General features: G+C 40.1%; 1 protein-coding gene across 3 annotated transcripts in view; it reads right to left on the bottom strand.

Moving 5' to 3' along the window:
- ANGPT2 (angiopoietin 2) overlaps positions 1 to 18,800 on the bottom strand; it is a 59,663-nt gene that overhangs the window by 15,018 nt on the left and 25,845 nt on the right. Inside the window, exons 2-5 of one of the 3 annotated variants that reach the window (XM_012809850.2) lie at positions 14,971 to 15,126; positions 11,789 to 11,910; positions 5,706 to 5,938; positions 3,712 to 3,842 (exon numbers count right to left, since the gene is read on the bottom strand). In XM_012809850.2, coding sequence (XP_012665304.1) covers positions 3,712 to 3,842; positions 5,706 to 5,938; positions 11,789 to 11,910; positions 14,971 to 15,126 — 642 coding nt within the window. The remainder of the gene's footprint in view (positions 1 to 3,711; positions 3,843 to 5,705; positions 5,939 to 11,788; positions 11,911 to 14,970; positions 15,127 to 18,800) is intronic. The other 2 variants (XM_003797279.3, XM_012809851.2) reach the window with 2 other exon arrangements.

Raw genomic sequence — 18,800 nt, 5'->3', positions numbered from 1 at the left:
CGGGTCCGGGCTGGGGATTCGAACCCGCCACCTTAGGTGTAGGTGGCTGGCGCCTTAGCCAGTTGAGCTATAGGCGCCGAGCCTCATCCATATTTTTTAAAGGAACATTTATAAAAACTCCTGGGGTATTATGGTTAATTGTGCCATGAAACTTGCAGAGATGGTGGTCAAGTAGAGTGATCCACCTGCCAGAAGATGCTAAGTGAAAATGCTGCAATAATTAGATCAAAATCAGAAAAGCTGAAGTCCTCAGATACTGCCCTGAACTTTAGTACTCCAATTACAAAAACCTGAGGGCAGTTAAGACATTTAATTAGCACACTATTGCATGGTTCAGAAACCTGATATCTTTTAAAGCTTGATGTTTTTCAGCAAATAATGCTTGAATTAAATGCTGTGCTTCAACTCTGAGGGCATGGTTAAATGACTGATTAAATAGCAAACACAGAGTAAACATTAGGAGAAAGATATCCTATGAAAATTAGGGAAGAAAAACTATTATTTCTCTAACAAAAGCATACATTTGTGTGTTTGATAGATACCATGTTTCAATATCTCTCTTGTACAAAAACCTAATGAATTTTTCAAAAATAAAATTGTAGTATTTAGAGGGTGGCACCTGTGGCTCAAAGGAGTAAGGCGCCAGCCCCATATGCTGGAGGTGGCGGGTTCAAACCCAGCCCCAGCCAAAAAAAAAAAAAATTGTAGTATTTAGGTCTTTTGGGAAAAGATTGGCCCAAAGATCTATTGAAATTCTTTTCTTGAATTAGATAAGCCAGGACAAAAATGGAATCCAGCTATGCAGAGAGGTTGTATAGTAGCCTCTGGGGTTATAAGGATGACGCCTCCCATTCATCATCCCAAGTCCTGTCCTGGTGCCATACCTCTGCTGGCACGACCTCCAGGGCTGAGGGTAGGTGTGCCAAGTTACAGATCAGGAAACTAAGAGCTCAGAAAAGTTACATGATGCTCAGAGCCACAAGCTGGCAGGGCCAGAATTTAAATAAACCCATGTCTGTCTGTCTGACTGTCCCTTGATCAGATTGTGAATTATGGAATCTTAAGTCTGGAAGGGAATTTAGAGGTAAGAATTTAGACCATTTATTTTAGATATGAGAAAATTGCAGTTTTTGAAAGATGATTTTTCCCTGCTGTGTAAATGAGTTATTTTTACTGCAGTGTTTAGAGGGAGTATAAATCGTAATGTGTCCAGCCGTGACAGACTCACATCATCCCTGAGTGTTACATATTTGCATCTTTCTGCAGAGCATTTCAGGCAGTCTTTGGGGTGGCACAGTGCACTGTGGTGAGAACCCCACAATAAGGTGAGAAGACATTCACTTAGCAGTGTGATGGCCACACGGTGAGCAACTGCCCCTCCGGGCCTGTGTCCTCCATGGTGTCCGCTTCACACATCACCACACTCCATTATCACTGGTTTATCACAAGCCCAGGCCAACATCTGGTGACAGACAATGGCATGCAAAGAATTGTCGTAAAAACTGAAGCAAAGGGGCTTAAAGGGCTTGGCCTACTCTGTTCATTGCTGTTTCATCTTCAGCACTCTACTTAGTTTTGTGGTTTTTTCCGCCCCCGTGCTCTGCTTCCAGGGCGCCTGCGACATTAACTGATTTCCAAGGTTGATTCAACACAGCAGGAGTGAATTAGAAAGATTTCTTTGGAAAGTATTATCTTGAAGAACACAGTATTTATCTTTTAAATTTATAATCAAGGTGTATATTACTGTTTCAAATTCCAGGTCTTTAAAACCCTAATCTTTGTATTTTAAAAGTGTTTTTCTTTGTTCCTTCAGAATAGAAGAGGGAAAGCAAAACAAAGTATTTTTCTTTGATACCATGTTAAATACTTAGGGTAACGCTGAGTTCAAAGAGATGTTACTTCCAGGAGCCTCTGAAATCCCTGTTTTGATACAGTATCCAGTGTATTTCTGAAGCTTATGTTGTGTCAGTGTTCGCTGCTTTTACATTATGCACTGACATATTCATAGGCATTTAATATAGAAAGTCATCTAGTATTTATACACATAAAACATATCATTCTCATGGAATATCATTCTACCCGATCAATCTCTAAGAGAAACCACATAGAAATATTCCCTGGGGAAGTGATTTTTTTCCTCATCTAAAGTTCCGTGTCTCCCATGGTGACTTCTCGAAATGTGTTCACTGAGAACCCAGCCTAACTAAGCCACTGAATGAAGCTGCATGGAACTGAGCATGCACATTGACGTAATCCCCCTTACTTAAAAAGAAAATGACTGTTCTTTCTGATGGTGTGTTTTAAGTCTTTTAGACTGTATCAGATGTGGTTAGCCTGCCCCACAAATTCTTATTGTGTGGACTATAGAGTCCTAGGTGTCCCTGAGACCGTATCAGCAAGTCCACAAGGCTGGAACTGTTTTCAGAACATGAAGACAATATTGTTCTTGTGGGTAGAACTGCTGCATCCTGGCATGAAGCAAAGTAGCAGTACCAAAGTGTTTGAGTCACTATATTCTTCAGTTACACACACAATTTCTTTCTTTTTTTTTTTTTTTTTTTGAGACAGAGGCTCAAGCTATCCCCCTGGATAGAGTGCTGTGGCATCACAGCTCATAGCAACCTCCAACTCCTGGGCTCAAGCAAGACTCCTGCCTCCGCCTCCCAAGTAGCCGGGACCACAGGCACCCTCCACAACACCTGGCTATATTTTGGTTGCAGCCTTCATTGTTGTTTGGCGGCCTGGGCTGGATTCGAACCTGCCACCTTAGGTGTATGTGACTGACACCTTAGCCACTTGAGCCACAGGCGCCAAGCCCACAATTTCTTTAAAAAGCCAGTGTTATTTAAAGATGTCTCTGACAAGCAGTGAAAATTTCTAATGTTATTAAACCTCTACTGCAGAGTGCACGCCTTTTTATCATTCCTATTTTAATGACAAAATGGGAAATACATATAAATCACTTCTGCATATCAAAGTACCATGTTGTCTGGAAGGAATCACTTTTTTGTGATTGTTTTAGATGAATGAATAATTTTTATTGTTCACTGAATACAATTGTTGCTTGAAAGAGTGATCATAAAACACTGTGTTTATTCAAACTTGTTTTTAGAAGATATTTTCTTTTTTTTTTTTTTTTTTGAGAGAGAGCCTCAAGCTGTCCTCCTGGGTAGAGTGCCGTGGCATCTCAGCTCACAGCAACCTCCAACTCCTGGGCTCAAGCGAGTCTCCAGCCTCAGCCTCCCAAGTAGCTGGGACCACGGGCGCCCGCCACAATGCCTGGCTATTTCTTTTTGTTGCAGCCATCATTGTTGTTTGGTGGGCCCAGGCTGGATTCGAACCCGCCACCTTAGGTGTATGTGGCTGGCGCCTTAGCCTCTTGAGCCACAGGTGCCGAGCCTGGAAGATATTTTCTTTAAAATCAATGAAATGAGTCTGGCTAGGCATGGAAAGCAACTGATAGTATGTATTATTCCAGCAAAATCCAGGAGAATATATTTTTACGGAGGATATTTCTCCATAACTAATACACAATGTCAATACTCTATGCACAGCTTTTGAATTTAGAGCCTGTGGCCCACACTGTATGAGGTGGCTGCTTAGTGGAGATGGCTTTGCACGGAGTGAGGCCAAGAGGATCCATGGTGTGGGAGTTCTCAGTTGTTCATCACTGTCTAAACTGACCCCGTGACAATGGGAGACAAATCTTACCTTTGTCTCTTCTGTAGAATTAGGAAATGTTAGCGTGTAGATGCCATTAGTGATAAGTCCCGACTTAAATACTTCAGCACAGTCTCTGTATGTGATCTGTTCTTCTTTGGCAGTAAAAGCATTCTTAGCTGCTTTTGAAAAATAGTAAATATTTGAATGGAGTTCATGAAAGGATAAAAATTTGTTATTTCAAAGCCCATTCATTTGATGAGTTTTCTTACGTTTGAATTTTTATAATAAGCAAAAAGATATGCCTGGTTTTTAGCTTTTCCAGAACAGTTATTTTTTTAGCCTGTATTTCTATTAATTCTCAAAGATTGTTACGATTAATTCAAACTTCCCCATTTATCATCAATTATATATAATGCAAGTACTTCACAATCAGGTATAATACATTATTTCTTCTTAAAAACCTTTCATCTTGAGTAAAATAGGGTAAACGTATTACAGAAGAATAAGGAAGAATGTGCCCCCGTCAGTGTCCCCTCTGCTCTGAGGGGTGCACCCCCTTCTCCTTTTTTCTTTCTCTCTCTCTTTTTTTTTTTTTTTTTTGCTTTCTTTTCATATAACTGATGCCAAGTCTTAATTTTCTTTTGAGTATTGGATGGAGACATTTAGTTTTCTATGGATTTTTAGCAACTATACCATAACAATTGGAATTAAAGAGGAGCAGACTCTTATCTATATCTTTGGAATTCTTTAAGTCTAAAAACTCAAGGGCTGTGAAATTCCTTCACATTTTTATCCTGCTTTCACTGTTTGTACTTGCCATTCCTTTTTTGGCACATTTTAGGAAAAGAAAAGCGTGTGTGGGGCCGGTGTGTGTGTGTTTGTATTCTTGAAACTATATGTATTCTGCTCTTGAAGTAAGGCCCTGCGGCGGGATGGTGGGTCGGCAGCACCGGCAAGCGACAGGCCAGGAGAGGAAGCTGTTCCCTGGCAGGTGATCGCGTTTGGTGTGTCAGAATCTGGGCCCATGAGTTCTCTCTACACTGGCTCATCAAAGCTGGTCCTTTACACTATCTTGGTTTGACCAGACAGCATCACATGATTGGCTCTTCCATTTTCTATAAATGTTGACAAAAGTAGGATTGTTCTAAATTGTGACAGAGTAAAGCTCTGGTTGGAAAGCACACACTACAGCCCAGTAGCACAGACCACCTGCCTCTGCTCAGCAGATGTGCTGCTGTTTCTGTTCTGTGTCTACTTGGTTAGAAGGAACTTTGTCGAACTGTTTCTGCAAAGCTGAGGTATTGGCATGACTCAAGGAAAATGTGGGGAGATACTTCTTATGAAAGTGGGAACACATCTCCACAATTCATGTGCAAAGCTATCTGTGTCAAGGGGGTGCAGGTTGAAAGGACATTATGAAATAAACCATACTAACACCTAGACCAATTTTTCAAGGAAATACACTTTAAAATGCCACAGGTATTATATATCTCATCTTTAATGACCAAAGATGCATCCCTTCTTCCCTCTGATATCTCAGAGAAACTGAAAGGTTAACAGTCCTGGAGACAGAACACATTTAAGGACTTGGCGGGAGAAGGGAGCTAACATCTCATACATGCAGTTTATGCCAGCACTGAAAGTACTATGTGATCTGCTCTTCACTACAGTCCATGGGTGCAGGATTGTTTTCTCTATTAAAAAGCTAAAGAGACCAAGACCCACCGTAGTTTAGTGGCAGGCCCAGCCCCAGCCATCTAGTTCATGACGGAACTAACTCAAAAGAGGCTTTTTGCTACCATAAATCAAAGTATATTTGGCGTGTTTTGCTTCATAATCATTAGTATGATGTATATTTCCTCTCTCCCTTCTCTTCCTTCTCCATTTTAACTGGTTCTATATTGAGATCCTGTAGAATGAGCTTTCGTATGAAATATCTGAAAAATGGTACCTTTTTGAAAGATGAGAACTTTTTACAATCTGGGGAATGTCACTGACTAAAGGTTATTAAAACTGAAGAAAAAAATGACATGTAAACTTACAGTTTGACGTTGATATCATAGTCAGTAAATTATGAACTGTCTCCATCAGATCATGTTGTTGCTTTTGAAGAACTGAATTGTTCACTGTGGCCGTGACTAATTGTTTCTCCAGTTCTTCAATGATGGAATTTTGCTTGGACACCAACACCTGGAGCTGGTCTTTCTCTTCCTTTATGGACTGCAGTTGGACCACATGCTTGTCTTCCATGTCCAGCACTTTCTTTTCTAGGACACTTACAAGGAAAATAAATGTTAGTTACTTAAACATATTCTAATTATCTGATTACCTTCAAAGCCCAGTGTTTTTTCAACATCCAATTTTCATAATTCTAATAAAATATTTTGTATTTGAATTTCTACTTCTCTAAGATATTCCGTTAAGATTTTATAGAAGTTATAAAGTAATAAGATGTTGTCATAGCCCCAAAGAATCTCTTAAACTTCTGCGATTAGATATATAGACATGTGTCTTTGTACACATAAATATAAGTCTGTGTCTGTGCACATGTAGACGTGCAGACACAGATACCCTCCTGAGCCATAATAGATAAAATGTGAGTGTTGGAAGCATCTGCTTATATAGCAGTTGTAGAAGAAGTAGAAGGGTGACAATATTTCAAGTTCATTAAGTGCTTTTTTGTGTGAAGGAAGAGTGAGTTGGGCTGGACCTTTGGGTGGGATGTTAGCTTTCTCTTAAACCATTTGTATTTTAATATTAATCCTAATAATAATAGCATTTAATACTAGGTGGAAAATACTCTTCCATCAGGGAGGTATTTTACCCAGGTTCAAGCTCTGTGACTTTGAACAATTTTGTTAATCTCTCTGTGCATCAATTTCCTCATCTGTAAACTGAGTTGGTCTGAGAAATCAATGAGTTTTAAAATGTAAATGCTTAGTTCCTGACACACAGAACCTTAAATAATGGCAGTTTTTATTTTTCTAGAGACAAAGGTCTCTCTATATTACCCAGGCTCGTATTAAACTTCTGGCCTCAGGTGCTCCACCCGCCTCATCATCCCAAAGTGCTGGGATTTCAGGCATGAGTTATCATGCCCAGTTGGTAGTTAGTGTCAATACCAACATTATTATCTCCATTTCTAATGAGTTAATTGAAACTTAGAGTCAATAGACCACATGGCTTAGGTCACACATAATGAGTGATGGGGGCAGAATTCAAATACAGATCTCTCAGCTCTAAGAAATTCAACCAGCACTAACACTTAATATACTTATACTTAATATTCAAATGTGAGCTAGCCCCTTAAAAATTTTTTTATTTAGAGAGCTGATAAGTTATGCCATATAAGTCCCAAATGATTTTATTAATAGTTGTATAGTTGTTGTACAGTTTGTCTTTGTAATTTCAATTTAAAAAGATATTTTACTATGCATATATTTGATTAGGAGCACCATTAGTTTTAAACTGGAAATTTACTGTCCATTACACTGGAAAATTCCTGTCCATTAAACTAGAGAAAACAATTCCAAGTACATAGAATCTATGTAAATACCAAATGTTTGAGAGTATTGACTGGTCCCTGGAACAGATTCAAAGACTTGCCTAGCGAAGGTCCTCGGCAGTTGTTTTGTTTTGTTTTGAGACAGAGTCTCCCTCCATCACCCAGGCTGGAATGCATTGGTCCAGTCATAGCTAACTATAGCCTTAAACTCAGCCTCAAGCAATCCTCCTGCCTCAGCCTCTCTAGTAAACAGGACTACAGATGTCTGTCACCACAGCCAGCTCATTCCTTAGGTGGTGGTGGTGGTGTTGTTGTTGTTGTTGTTGTTTTGTTTTTAAGAGACAAAGCCTTGCTATGTTGCCCCCAGGCTGGTCTTAAACTCCAGGCCCCGAGTGATCCTCCTGCCTCAGCCTTCTAAAATGCTAGGATTATAGGCATGAGCCACTGTGCCCAGCTAGTTTTTTTATTTTTATTCTTTAATAAGATACAAGAGGCTGTAAAAAATGTGCAAGAGAAAATTTGTATAGTGTGTCTCTTGATGGTGATTCTTGCTCTCTCTGTTCAGTCACTGTATTATTCAGCACACACAAGGCTTTCTGTGATAACAGACAAAGCGGCAACAAAGACCCTTCCAGATCTTCTCCCTGTTGGAACAGGCCACAAAGTGAAGCTTTCAAGATGTAGACACTTTCAGAAACAGCGAACCTGATGCCAATTGTATCTCAACATTCTGCCCTAGCATAAAGTTTAGTAGAAATGAACTTGCCCATTGCTTTTTAAAAGCCATCTATAAGTGTGGGACGTGGTGGCTCATGCCTTTAATCCTGTCACTCTGGGAGGCTAAGGCAGGTGGAATGCCTGAACTCAGGAGTTCAAGACCAGCCTGAGCAAGAGCAAGACTCTATCTCTGAAAGTAGCCAGGAGTTGTGGCAGGTACCTGTAGTCCCAGCGACTCGGGAGGCTGAGACAAGAGGATCATTTGAGCCTAAGTGTTTGAGGTTGCCGTGAGCTATGACACCATGACACTCAATTGAGAGGAAAAAGTAAGACTGTCTCAAAAAAATAGAAAATAAAAGTCATCTATAAGTCAGTTTTCTCCTTTAAAAATGAAGCCTGTTAGTGATGTTTCAGAAGTATTTTGCAGCCACTAAAAAGCAACCCAGCCTCTGTTAATGTCATGTTAGGAGCTAATGAAATATTCCTCATAAGCTGTGAGAATTTGGGGGATACTTGGAGAGCAGAGAACAATGATTTTCTCCACTTTTTTGATGAAGACAACTTGAAGCAGACATTTAATCCTGTTGTGAATTATTTAAAGCCTCCCAGATCTCCTTGTCCTTCCTTTCATAGGGAACCAAAGCAGGTGAAATCAGCATACATGTTTCACCGTGAGGCAGAGCTGCTCCACTGCTGCTCAGGCTTGGATCCCATCTTACCCAAGGCTTACTTATCACACAGTTCCTCCAACAGAGATGGACTGAACACCCTCCATGTACAAGGTGACTTTTAGGGTTCTGGAGAACTATCAGGATGAACACATCATGAACTCTTGTCTGAAGATACTAGAAATGCAGATGCTCTGATGATGTTTACAGCAGCAGACAACATAGGCAAAGCTGCTAACGTCCACTGGCAAGGAAACACTCTCATGGAAATGTGATGCCCATAATTAAAGTTACCACGTGGAACTTATATGAAAACCAGGGTTATACTGAAGAGGAAGTGGGGGCCCTATGAAGTCACCCTTGGTGTCACAAGCACCTGTGAGCAAAAAAGAATCCTTGGGCTGAGAATACCACCTGTGTGTGTGACTGCAGGTGTCACCGTGGGCAGGCGTATACCTGTCTAAGTGAATATCCATCCATCTATCTAAGTATCTAAAATGAAGGCATTCAGCTCGGTGAAATTTGAGGCCCCTTCTTGTTCAAATAATCTACAAATCTATTTTGCCCTTTTTTTGCCAGTAAAATTTCCTGAATCTTTAATCCTACAAACAGCATCAACCAGCCCAGGAACTGACTACTCATTACAGATCTTGCCCATAAACAATAACAATTAGTATTTCTAATCATTAGTCTAAATGTAATTACATCTCTTAAATTTATTCCAGTCCTTTGGTCATTGTAAATCAGTATGTAACAATGAATATACTGTCAATACAACCAAATCAGCAATTAATTGATTACTATAATATAGTCCTTTGCATTGGACTTTCATCAGTTTTTCCATATCCATTCTTCAACTATTATTTCTTAATATTTTTGTGATATCAGCTAACTTATTTATTTTAAAAGAAAATTGCATATCACTTTCATTAATTTATAAGCCAAGGTGACTTGTCATAAATAGAAGGAAAACTAAAAATAAATATATGCAGTTTTTTCTGTTTTCTACCTAAAATGATTTCTGATACCATCTTGACCTAGAGAATAAACACAGAATATATGGGACATCTTTAAATCATTATATCATCTTCCAAATGATGTTGCTAAAAGTTGCCACACAACCCTCTTTTGATGTTCTGAGCAATCTAGGAGAGCGGCATAACAGGAACATGCAACAATAACACAGTCCAGAACAGGCGTTCTTAAACTATGGCCTGCGGGCCACATGCAGCCCACTGGGTATTTTTGCCGCTGCTGCCTGTCCTGCTTAGCAGCTGACTCATCCCAGGGCCCACAGTCTGGCCCTCCAACGGTCTGAGGGACCATGAACTGGCCCCCTGTTTAAAAAGTTTGAGGACCCCTGGTCCAGAGCCTGAATCAGAGGTCAGGTCTCTGGAGTGCACAGTAAAAAACAACTACTTCAGTTTCTTTCTCCCAAGCCTATACTGGTTGGTATAACCCTACAGCCCAGTCACATCCTGATCTAAAAGAGTTAACCTTAAGATTGAATATAAGCATGCATTTAAAATGAAGCCAGCCCCGCTCGCCCCAGACTCGACTAAGAGCAGCACATGTCAGGACTGTAACAGTGCAGATCGTTTTGACGTCATAATGTCTCGGGGTATCTTGGAAAAGCATTTTTTAATTACATATTGGGCCCCATGAGTGGCTTGTAAAATCAATTTAGTGAGTTTAGCAACTTTTTTTAAATGAAATGAAATGAGAATACAAATGAAAATATAGTGTAAATATACTCGGTCCTGGGAAGTGGACCAAGCATGGTGAGGACGTGCACTGACTAGACGTGGTGAGGTCATGCGCTGACTAGACGTGGTGAGGATGCGCGCTGACTAGACACTGGTGAGGACGTGCGCTGACTAGACACGCTGAGGACGCGCGCTGACTAGACGTGGTGAGGACGCGCGCTGACTAGACGTGGTGAGGACGTGCGCTGACTAGACACGCTGAGGACGCGCGCTGACTAGACACGCTGAGGACGCGCGCTGACTAGACACTGGTGAGGACGTGCGCTGACTAGACGTGGTGAGGTCCTGCGCTGACTAGAGGTGGTGAGGACGCGCGCTGACTAGACGTGGTGAGGACGCGCGCTGACTAGACGTGGTGAGGTCATGCGCTGACTAGACGTGGTGAGGACGCGCGCTGACTAGACACTGGTGAGGACGCGCGCTGACTAGACGTGGTGAGGTCCTGCGCTGACTAGAGGTGGTGAGGACGCGCGCTGACTAGATACGCTGAGGACGCGCGCTGACTAGACACTGGTGAGGACGTGCGCTGACTAGACGAGAGCAGTTTGATATTTTGCTCGTTAACATCTTATTTCTTCTTCTTTTTTCTTTCTCTTTATTTTTTTTTTTTTTATTTGAGACAGTCTCACTCTGTCACCCTGGGTAGAATGCTATGGCATCATAACTCATAACAACATCAAATTCCTGGGCTCAAGTGATCCTCTGGTCTGCAGGTGCCGCCTCCACAGCACCCGGCTATTTTTAGTAAAGACAGGGGTCTCCCTCTGGTTTAGGCTGGTCTCTAACTCCTGAGCTCAAGTGGGCCTCCATGCCCAGCCTCATTTGATTTTCTGATTTAGGATAATCAATGTGATCACTATTATAAAAGTTGGTCATAGGTACAATTTAATTTTTATATTAATATAACTCATGGTTAATTGAGAAGTGTGGAACAGTATTACTCTATGTCAACAAAAATGTCAAGAATTTGAATCCCACATATTTTATGAAGTTTCATTGCCTCTTCTAAAGGGTGTATCAGTGGCATTGCTTTCGAGGCCTTAGCAATACTCACAATTTAATTGTACTTATACAAATGGCCCCTAAATTAATGACATAATTTTTCAAGTAAAAAAGAATAATAAGATGAAAAATGCATAGTAATTTTCAACTTCAGCGGATAAATATGAAAGCATAGTAGTGACAATTTTGAGAAAAATGTTGACCCTAATAAGTATTTTGACTTCTTTTGAACCAATTTTATGACACAATCAGTTGAACTTTTTGGAAATTATTGAAAATTATTTAAAATACACTGTGAAATGTGAAAAACCATCTGCAGATTTTAGTGATAATATTGTTTCTTAGGTTTCTGGTCCTTATAGTAGACATGAAGAAATTCATCATTCTGAGAATGTGTCATTTGAGATAGGCTTTCATATCTGGAAAGTACAAGTCTGAATTACAAATATTTTTGTACTGTTAATTACCTGTTCTTATCTTGCAATTTGTTTATTTCACTGGTCTGATCCAAAATCTGTTTTTCCAATTTGTTTGTAGAAAGAGAATGTTCTAGAAGCTGAAGTTCAAGTCTTGTTGTCTGATTTAATACCTAAATATAACAAAATGAAATTCCTATTTATCATTTTAATTAGTTTAATTTTATAACTTCTTTTTAATTAAAGTACCCATATTGTAGGAAAACACAACTAAAACATAATTAACTCAAATATCTTATTTTGGCATATTTTTCATTTTCGGAAAAGGCTTGATGTTTTGGATTACATCCAATTATTTTAAACATTTTCTTTTTTCCACCATGTCTTTCTTTTGGAAAGTGATTAATAGTTCTGGACAATGGTGTTTGTGTCAAATATTAGGATGTTATTTCTCTAGTTCTGCCATAGTTTTTCTTTTCTTTTTACCTAGTGAGATAAGTGTAAATAGAAAATGGTCATATTTCACAGATCAAAAGTGGGTGATAAATGAAAAAAATATTTTCCTATGGCTCAAAACAAAATGCATTTCTTATATTTATTTTTCAGCAAAGGGATTAGGAGTCACTTGTTTGCATTATATGAAAGTATAGCTGACTTTTGGCCTAGTGTTTTCTAAAATTCACAAGGATTATTTTTCTTTACCCTTTTTCTTTTTCCTATTTTAAAAATCATTTCCACCAATCAGGAAACAATAAAATGTCGACATAAAGTGGACACTCAGTTTGCTTTGTGGACCTGTCCCACATACCTCATAACACAGGCAGCACTGCTGTTCCCATTGTAGTCAAGCAACTTTAAAGACAATTCTTTAACGTTTGCCTGCCCTTTAGCAGGAAGAATCATTACTCACATCCTGCTTGTCATGCTTATTCAGGATGTGATATCACATGTGAATCCAAGTAGAATTATTGCCAGGGAACCAAGGACCTTGGAAGAAGCATTGTTTGCTGAGTGTCTTTATGTCATTTGCAAAAGCCCAGGTCTGGCCCCACATGCAGGTTTCAGGATGGTTTTATCCTCAGTCAAACCTAGCTTGAGTTCACATCAAGAAAACTCCTATGTAAATGAATGAAGTCCTTGGCCAACCTAAGGGTTTTGGTTTTAATATTACACCTGAAATACAGATTTGATTTGGACTACATCTTCTTTGGGTCCAAACACTCTGTGTTGTTGGGGAAGGGGAGGTTGTTTGTTTGTTTTGTTTTGTTTGAGACACAGTCTTGTTCTACCGTGCAGGTACAGTGAAGCAGAATCATCATAGTTCACTGCAACTCCACCCTCCTGGGCTTTAGGAGATCCTCCTGACTCAGCCTCCCAGTTAGGTGGGACTACCGGTGCCACCACAGCACCCGGCTCCTGCATTCTGTGTTAGTTATTTCTAAAAGGAACTGGGAAATTCAATGAGTACTATTTGCAGGAGAGGCAGAGAAGCTTGGCATTCAGGTTGTGATGACCCAGGAGTCATCACAGCATGTTTTTAAGTCCCTTTTCTAAAGAGTATCAAGCAGCCAGACAAGCCTCAAGGCCTATGTCTCTGGGCGACTGTTAAGTTGTTGGGGTCAGGTCTCTGTTCAAGATCTCTTACCTCAACCATCCATCATAACCCGGCTTGATAACCTCTCATTCTGGTGGGCTAGGAGAATCTTGATTCTATTCAGAAATTTCCATATTTGAGTTAAAGCCTTTCGCACAGTTAGGAACTGCTCAGCGAAAGCCTTCAGGCACAGTGGTGCAGGATTCAGTCCTTTTTCTGGCCTTCCTTAGGTGCGGCCTTTTCATTGTGTATAGTTGTACTTTGTATAGATTCCTTTTTCCATATATTTTCCTATTATTATCCTGGATCAAATGATGTCTAATTCTGGAATATGTATTTTTTAAAAAATCACATAACCCAATAAAAACACATAGTAAATGCTGTTAAGTCGCTGAGTTACATAGGATATGGCGAAAGGTTGCATCATTGCTTTGTGTCTTAACACTTTTCCTTTACTATTATTTAAAAGCAAGAAAGGTTATACCTATGGGACATTTTTTGGATGAGTTCTACTGACCACTAGTTTTATTATCGAAAAGTATGGAGCATGTAACTAAATCTTACTAATTTATCTTGATAACAGACTATGGATATATTGATGTATTTCCTTTTAAATTTGTATTTCTAGCTTTTACCTCCTTGGATTAAATTTTTATACTTTATGATCCTTTGTGTAAAATCTGTACACACTTACATTTTTCCTCAGCTGTTCTGATAGAATCTTAAAGCTGAAAGAGAACTTAACCATCAGTCTGGCTCCACCCCTTATTTTATAGTTCAAACCACTGAGGCTGGCTTGGCGCCCATAGCACAGTGGTTACAGCGCCAGCCATGTGCACCGAGGCTGGTGGGTCCCAGCCTGGTGCTATGGTGGGCACCTGTAGTCCCAGCTACTTGGAGGCTGAGGCAAGAGAATCACTAGAGCCCAAGAGTTTGAGATTGCTATGAGCTGTGACATCACAGCACTCTACCAAGGGGGACATAGTGAGACTCTGTCTCAAAAACAAAAACAAAAAAGAAGAACAAACACTAAGAATCAGGAAAGGTAAGTGCCTTGCTGCAGTTTATCCATCCAGTTAACAGCAGAACTAGAGGCAGGGGAAGCCTGGGCTCTGGCTCCTGGTCACGCCAGCTGTGTTGCAGCTTGCTGCCTCCCGCTGCTCTATAAACTCATTCCACGGATCATTTTAACAGTTCCTTGAGATTTAGCTTTTATTTTAGCTCAGCCCCTAGATTGAAGGACTAATCTTTTAGCTCTCTGCCTCAGTGCTTTTCATTTCTCAAATGCCCAAAGAGTTTAGGACTTAGAAATGAAAAGTGATATGTGGAGTCCAGAAATACCAGTGAGGCTGAACAGCATTCATCTTGAGTAGTCAGGTATGCGTAGCGTGAAAATTACGTGGATGTCCTTAGTAAGATAACTGTAATTTAACCTCAGTTAAAAATAAAAACATATTTACTGATTGTGAATTCATAGCTAGCCATGACTTCTTATAAATTCATCCCTTCTCTCCTGCAGCGTGCTTTTTCTTCATTTGTTTTCCATTGTATCATCAAGTAACCTCATGGCATGCCTGGGTGCCAGGCTTTCAGCTTCTGGGACTCATGTGCAGGTAGCATTTTCTGTCTGGTTACTCACTTGGGCCTCCACGTCAGTCAGTTTCCGGGTCTGCTCCGCCGTCTGGTTCAGCAGGCTGGTCCCTATTTCTATCATTGTGGCTGTCTGGTTCTGGACGACGTTCTGCTGCATCTCCACCATCTCCTTCTTCATGTTATCCTGGATGTAGTTCTCAAGCTAGAAAGGAACAGTGGGAGAAGGCAGCCGTTAGGCAGGTGATCAGAAACGCTACTCCTGAGTGTCTGTCATCTGTCCCCATCTTTAAAAAATACCTCCTTAAGACCTGTGCCTTGCCATCATTTTAAAATCTTGGGTTTTTTTATCATTTGCAGTTTGCTTTTAAGTTTACTTGAAATCTAACAATTTAGTTACATTGTGTGCAAGATTGATACAAACTGCCTATTATTTCTGTGTTCCTCCAGAAGTCCAGGTCATGACCGGCAAGGCAGTGGCCAGGCCACAGCTCAGAGGTGGCGGGTGGGGGGTGGGGCAGTGCAGCAGCACAGACAGCACAGGGGTGCTGCTTTGGGGTTGGATCTACCCCTGTCACACAAGAAATGAAAATTTGGTACTAAGAAGCATCACTATTTCTACCACATTCCAGGCTTTTTGCTTCTCGAGTACAGACTTCAGATGACTCTCTAAGACTGGAGTATGAGGAAAGGACCATCTTTACATTTTAACCACAATGGCAAGGACCGTCCTTCAGTCCCCTACTCTGTGACGCCTGCCCCCACTCACCTCTTACTGTGCTCATTCTACTCAGTATTGAATTTTTCCTGACCTGTATGCATTTTTACAATATCATCATTTCATGTATCAGGCAAAATTTAATCCCACACTGGTCCATTCACCACTTAAATATGCCATAAGATTGGTTCCTTTCCCACTCAGTTGCCAAGGAGGTTGGACGTGCCAGATAATTTTAGCATTAGCTTAAACGTAAGATAATGAAGATGCTAATTTCACTTCCATAGATAATATACCTATGAATCTAAATGCAGAATGACTTGGTACTTAGGAACAGCACATGGGGTTGCAGCCAAGGAAGCTGGCCCTACTTCACAGCTTTAGAGTCCAGATCTAACACTGCTTAGCCACTGGGACCTGGTCCTCAGATATAAAATAGGGTTCCTGACTGGTCAGAGAGGTGTTTATGAATAAATTAAGCTATTCCTTTAAAGCCATTGTTTGTTTAGAACTCCAGGTACTTACCATTTAATTTCCTGTTTTCCTTTCTTTTTAAATAATAATTTAATATGGCACGACTATTCTATCCATTGGTCCAAACTATAAGTTCATGAGGTAGGAAACTATATCTTTATTCCTTTTCCACATAGTATAATATAGTATAACACATTTTTTATTAAGTTGAAAGTAGATTAGAAGACTTTGTCTAGTGCCTTTCTTTAAAACTTGAAATTTTCTGCAGAAAAACCATTCATGGAATCAGTCATCAAACATGACTTCTCCCAAAATGTTAACCAATAAATAACTCTGTACTTTTTATCTATGAGAATGGGAAGATGGAATGGTGGAGGCTCTCTCCTAGAGCTCAAGGGCCTTCTCTGCTGCTGCACTTGATAGATGGTGTCTTGTTACTGGTGTTACCACTCCATGGTTGGGAGCAGGCTGGGATGCACGGCTCTGTCCCCACCCCCTCCGCGTGACTTCTCTTGGTTCCAGGGTTGCTCTCTGATGACAGTTCTCCCTCAGTCCCTGGCAGATGAGTGAGCATGAAGCCTGATGCCCAGAGGGGCCTTCTGCAGCCCCAGGGTCCACGTTTGTGAATTCAACCCATCAATTAAAATACTCAAAAAAATTTAGAGATAGGAAATAACAATACAAATAATACATATAATACAAAAAAAATACATATTTTAAAATAGTATAGTGGAACAACTATTTATATTGTACCAGGTAATATAGGTAATCTAGAGATGCTTTAAGTACACAGGAGGATATGCCTAGGTTATTTGTGAATACTTCCCCATTTTATGTAAAGGACTTGACCTTTGTGGGTTTCAGTGTCCTCCGGGATCTTGGAAACCATCCCCTATAGACACCGAGGGTGACTCCACTAGAGCTCCAGACATCTCTAAGTGTTGCTGAAGCCTTTACTTTTCCATATGAATCAAAACAGAGTAGACCACTATAAAAACAAAAAACAGTCCTATCACTTGGCAATTCAACAACCGTCTCTTCCAGGCCTCATAAAGTTTGAAGGCTGTGAAACCCTTGCTAACCCTTTAACAGAGCTTGCTCAGGCCTTTTAGTGTCTGTGATCTTCCGTAATTCACTCTTTCTTCTTCCTCCCCTGCCTTCTTAAAAATTGTAAGCTTTATAATTGAAATAAACTATTTAAAAGAATTCGTAGATAGCAGTTTGTAATTCTCCCCTCTCCCCTCATCACCATGGGAGTAATGGAATTTTTGAGGTTAAAGTTAAAGCTGTATGTCATCCAGAGGGGTTGTCATTGTAACTCTTAACACCCAGCAAAGATAATATTTGAAAAGATTTATTCTGGGAAGTTTTGAACTATAAAGATAGACTCGAGCTGGAGTTTAGTTTAAGTCCATACTCAGAAATAATAATTTACAAAATAATATGAATAAAAAGTCTTAATCTTTTTCTTGATTTGCGTACTTAAGAACTGAATAGAAATCATTCTTTCTTTTATCACAGTCTAGGGAAAATGGATCCTCTAAGATCCCCTTCCCCTGTTTCTAGCGCTCCTGGGTCAAACGTGGTTATACCTATCAAGAGACACGAGAGGATTGTTTACAATTGGGAAATACAAGTCAAGTTTCAACTTGAAATTAACCTTAGGAATTTTAAAAGACATACAGGCCTAATTTTTAAAGATAACATTTATTTAGGAAAAATACCTTTTTCTAAGTTTAAAAATAATAGAATGGAAAATGCCATTTACAGCAGTGCCAATTGCTCATTGGGTAGGGTGCCAGCCACATACACTGGGGCTGGCAGTTTCGAACCCAGCCCGGGCCTGCTAAAATAACAATGACAACTGCAACAGAAAAAATAGCCAGGCATTGTGGCAGGCACCTGTAGTCCCAGCTACTTGGGAGGCTGAGGCAAGAGAGTCATTTAAGCCCAAAAGTTGGAGGTTCCTGTGGGCTCTGACGCCACAGCACTCTACCCAGGGCAACAGCTTGAGACTCTGTCTCAAAAATAAGAAGAGAAAATGCTGTTTGAAATCACCACTTTTCAATTTTTCAAGATAATAAAGTATATGTATGTGGGTGGGTGAAAATGTGTGTGTTTATATTAATCTTACATGGAGGCAAATTACAGATATATGTACATGTGTAAAGTGTGTATTTGTGAACACATAGATAGATTGTAAATGTGTATAGTGACTATACATGGTATCATTTAAATCAAGGAAGATTTGATACGGTACCCAATTGCTAACTACTTGATGTGTCTGGAACAGAAAAAGTAATATCAAGTTATAGGCATTTTATATTGATTAAAAAAGATTTGTCTTCTTACATGTGAAGCAGTGAATTGACGCTTTAAGAGAAATGTGAGGCATGATAGCTGGGTAATCTTCAACAGGAATCACTTGATCATAATCATGAGTTCAAGAATGGCCTGAGCAAGAGCCAGACCCCATCTCTCCTAAAAAGAGAAAAACTGAGGCCAAAGGTATCTCTTGAGCCCAGGAGGTTGAGGTTGCTGTGAGCTATGATGATGCCATGGCACTCTAGCCAGGGCGGCAGAGCAAGTCTCAAAAAAAAAAAAAAAAAAAGAATGAAGGAGAGTATTGTATATTTTGCCCCAGAAAGAATAGCAATACTAATGACCACAACAACATTAACTGATGT

The sequence above is a fragment of the Otolemur garnettii genome, unplaced genomic scaffold, assembly GCF_000181295.1.
Source record: "Otolemur garnettii isolate 467f Iridium unplaced genomic scaffold, OtoGar3 scaffold00114, whole genome shotgun sequence".
NCBI classification, from domain to species: domain Eukaryota; kingdom Metazoa; phylum Chordata; class Mammalia; order Primates; family Galagidae; genus Otolemur; species Otolemur garnettii.
Note: the sequence above shows the minus strand (reverse complement) of the source record. Positions and strands in the feature narration are given on the sequence as shown.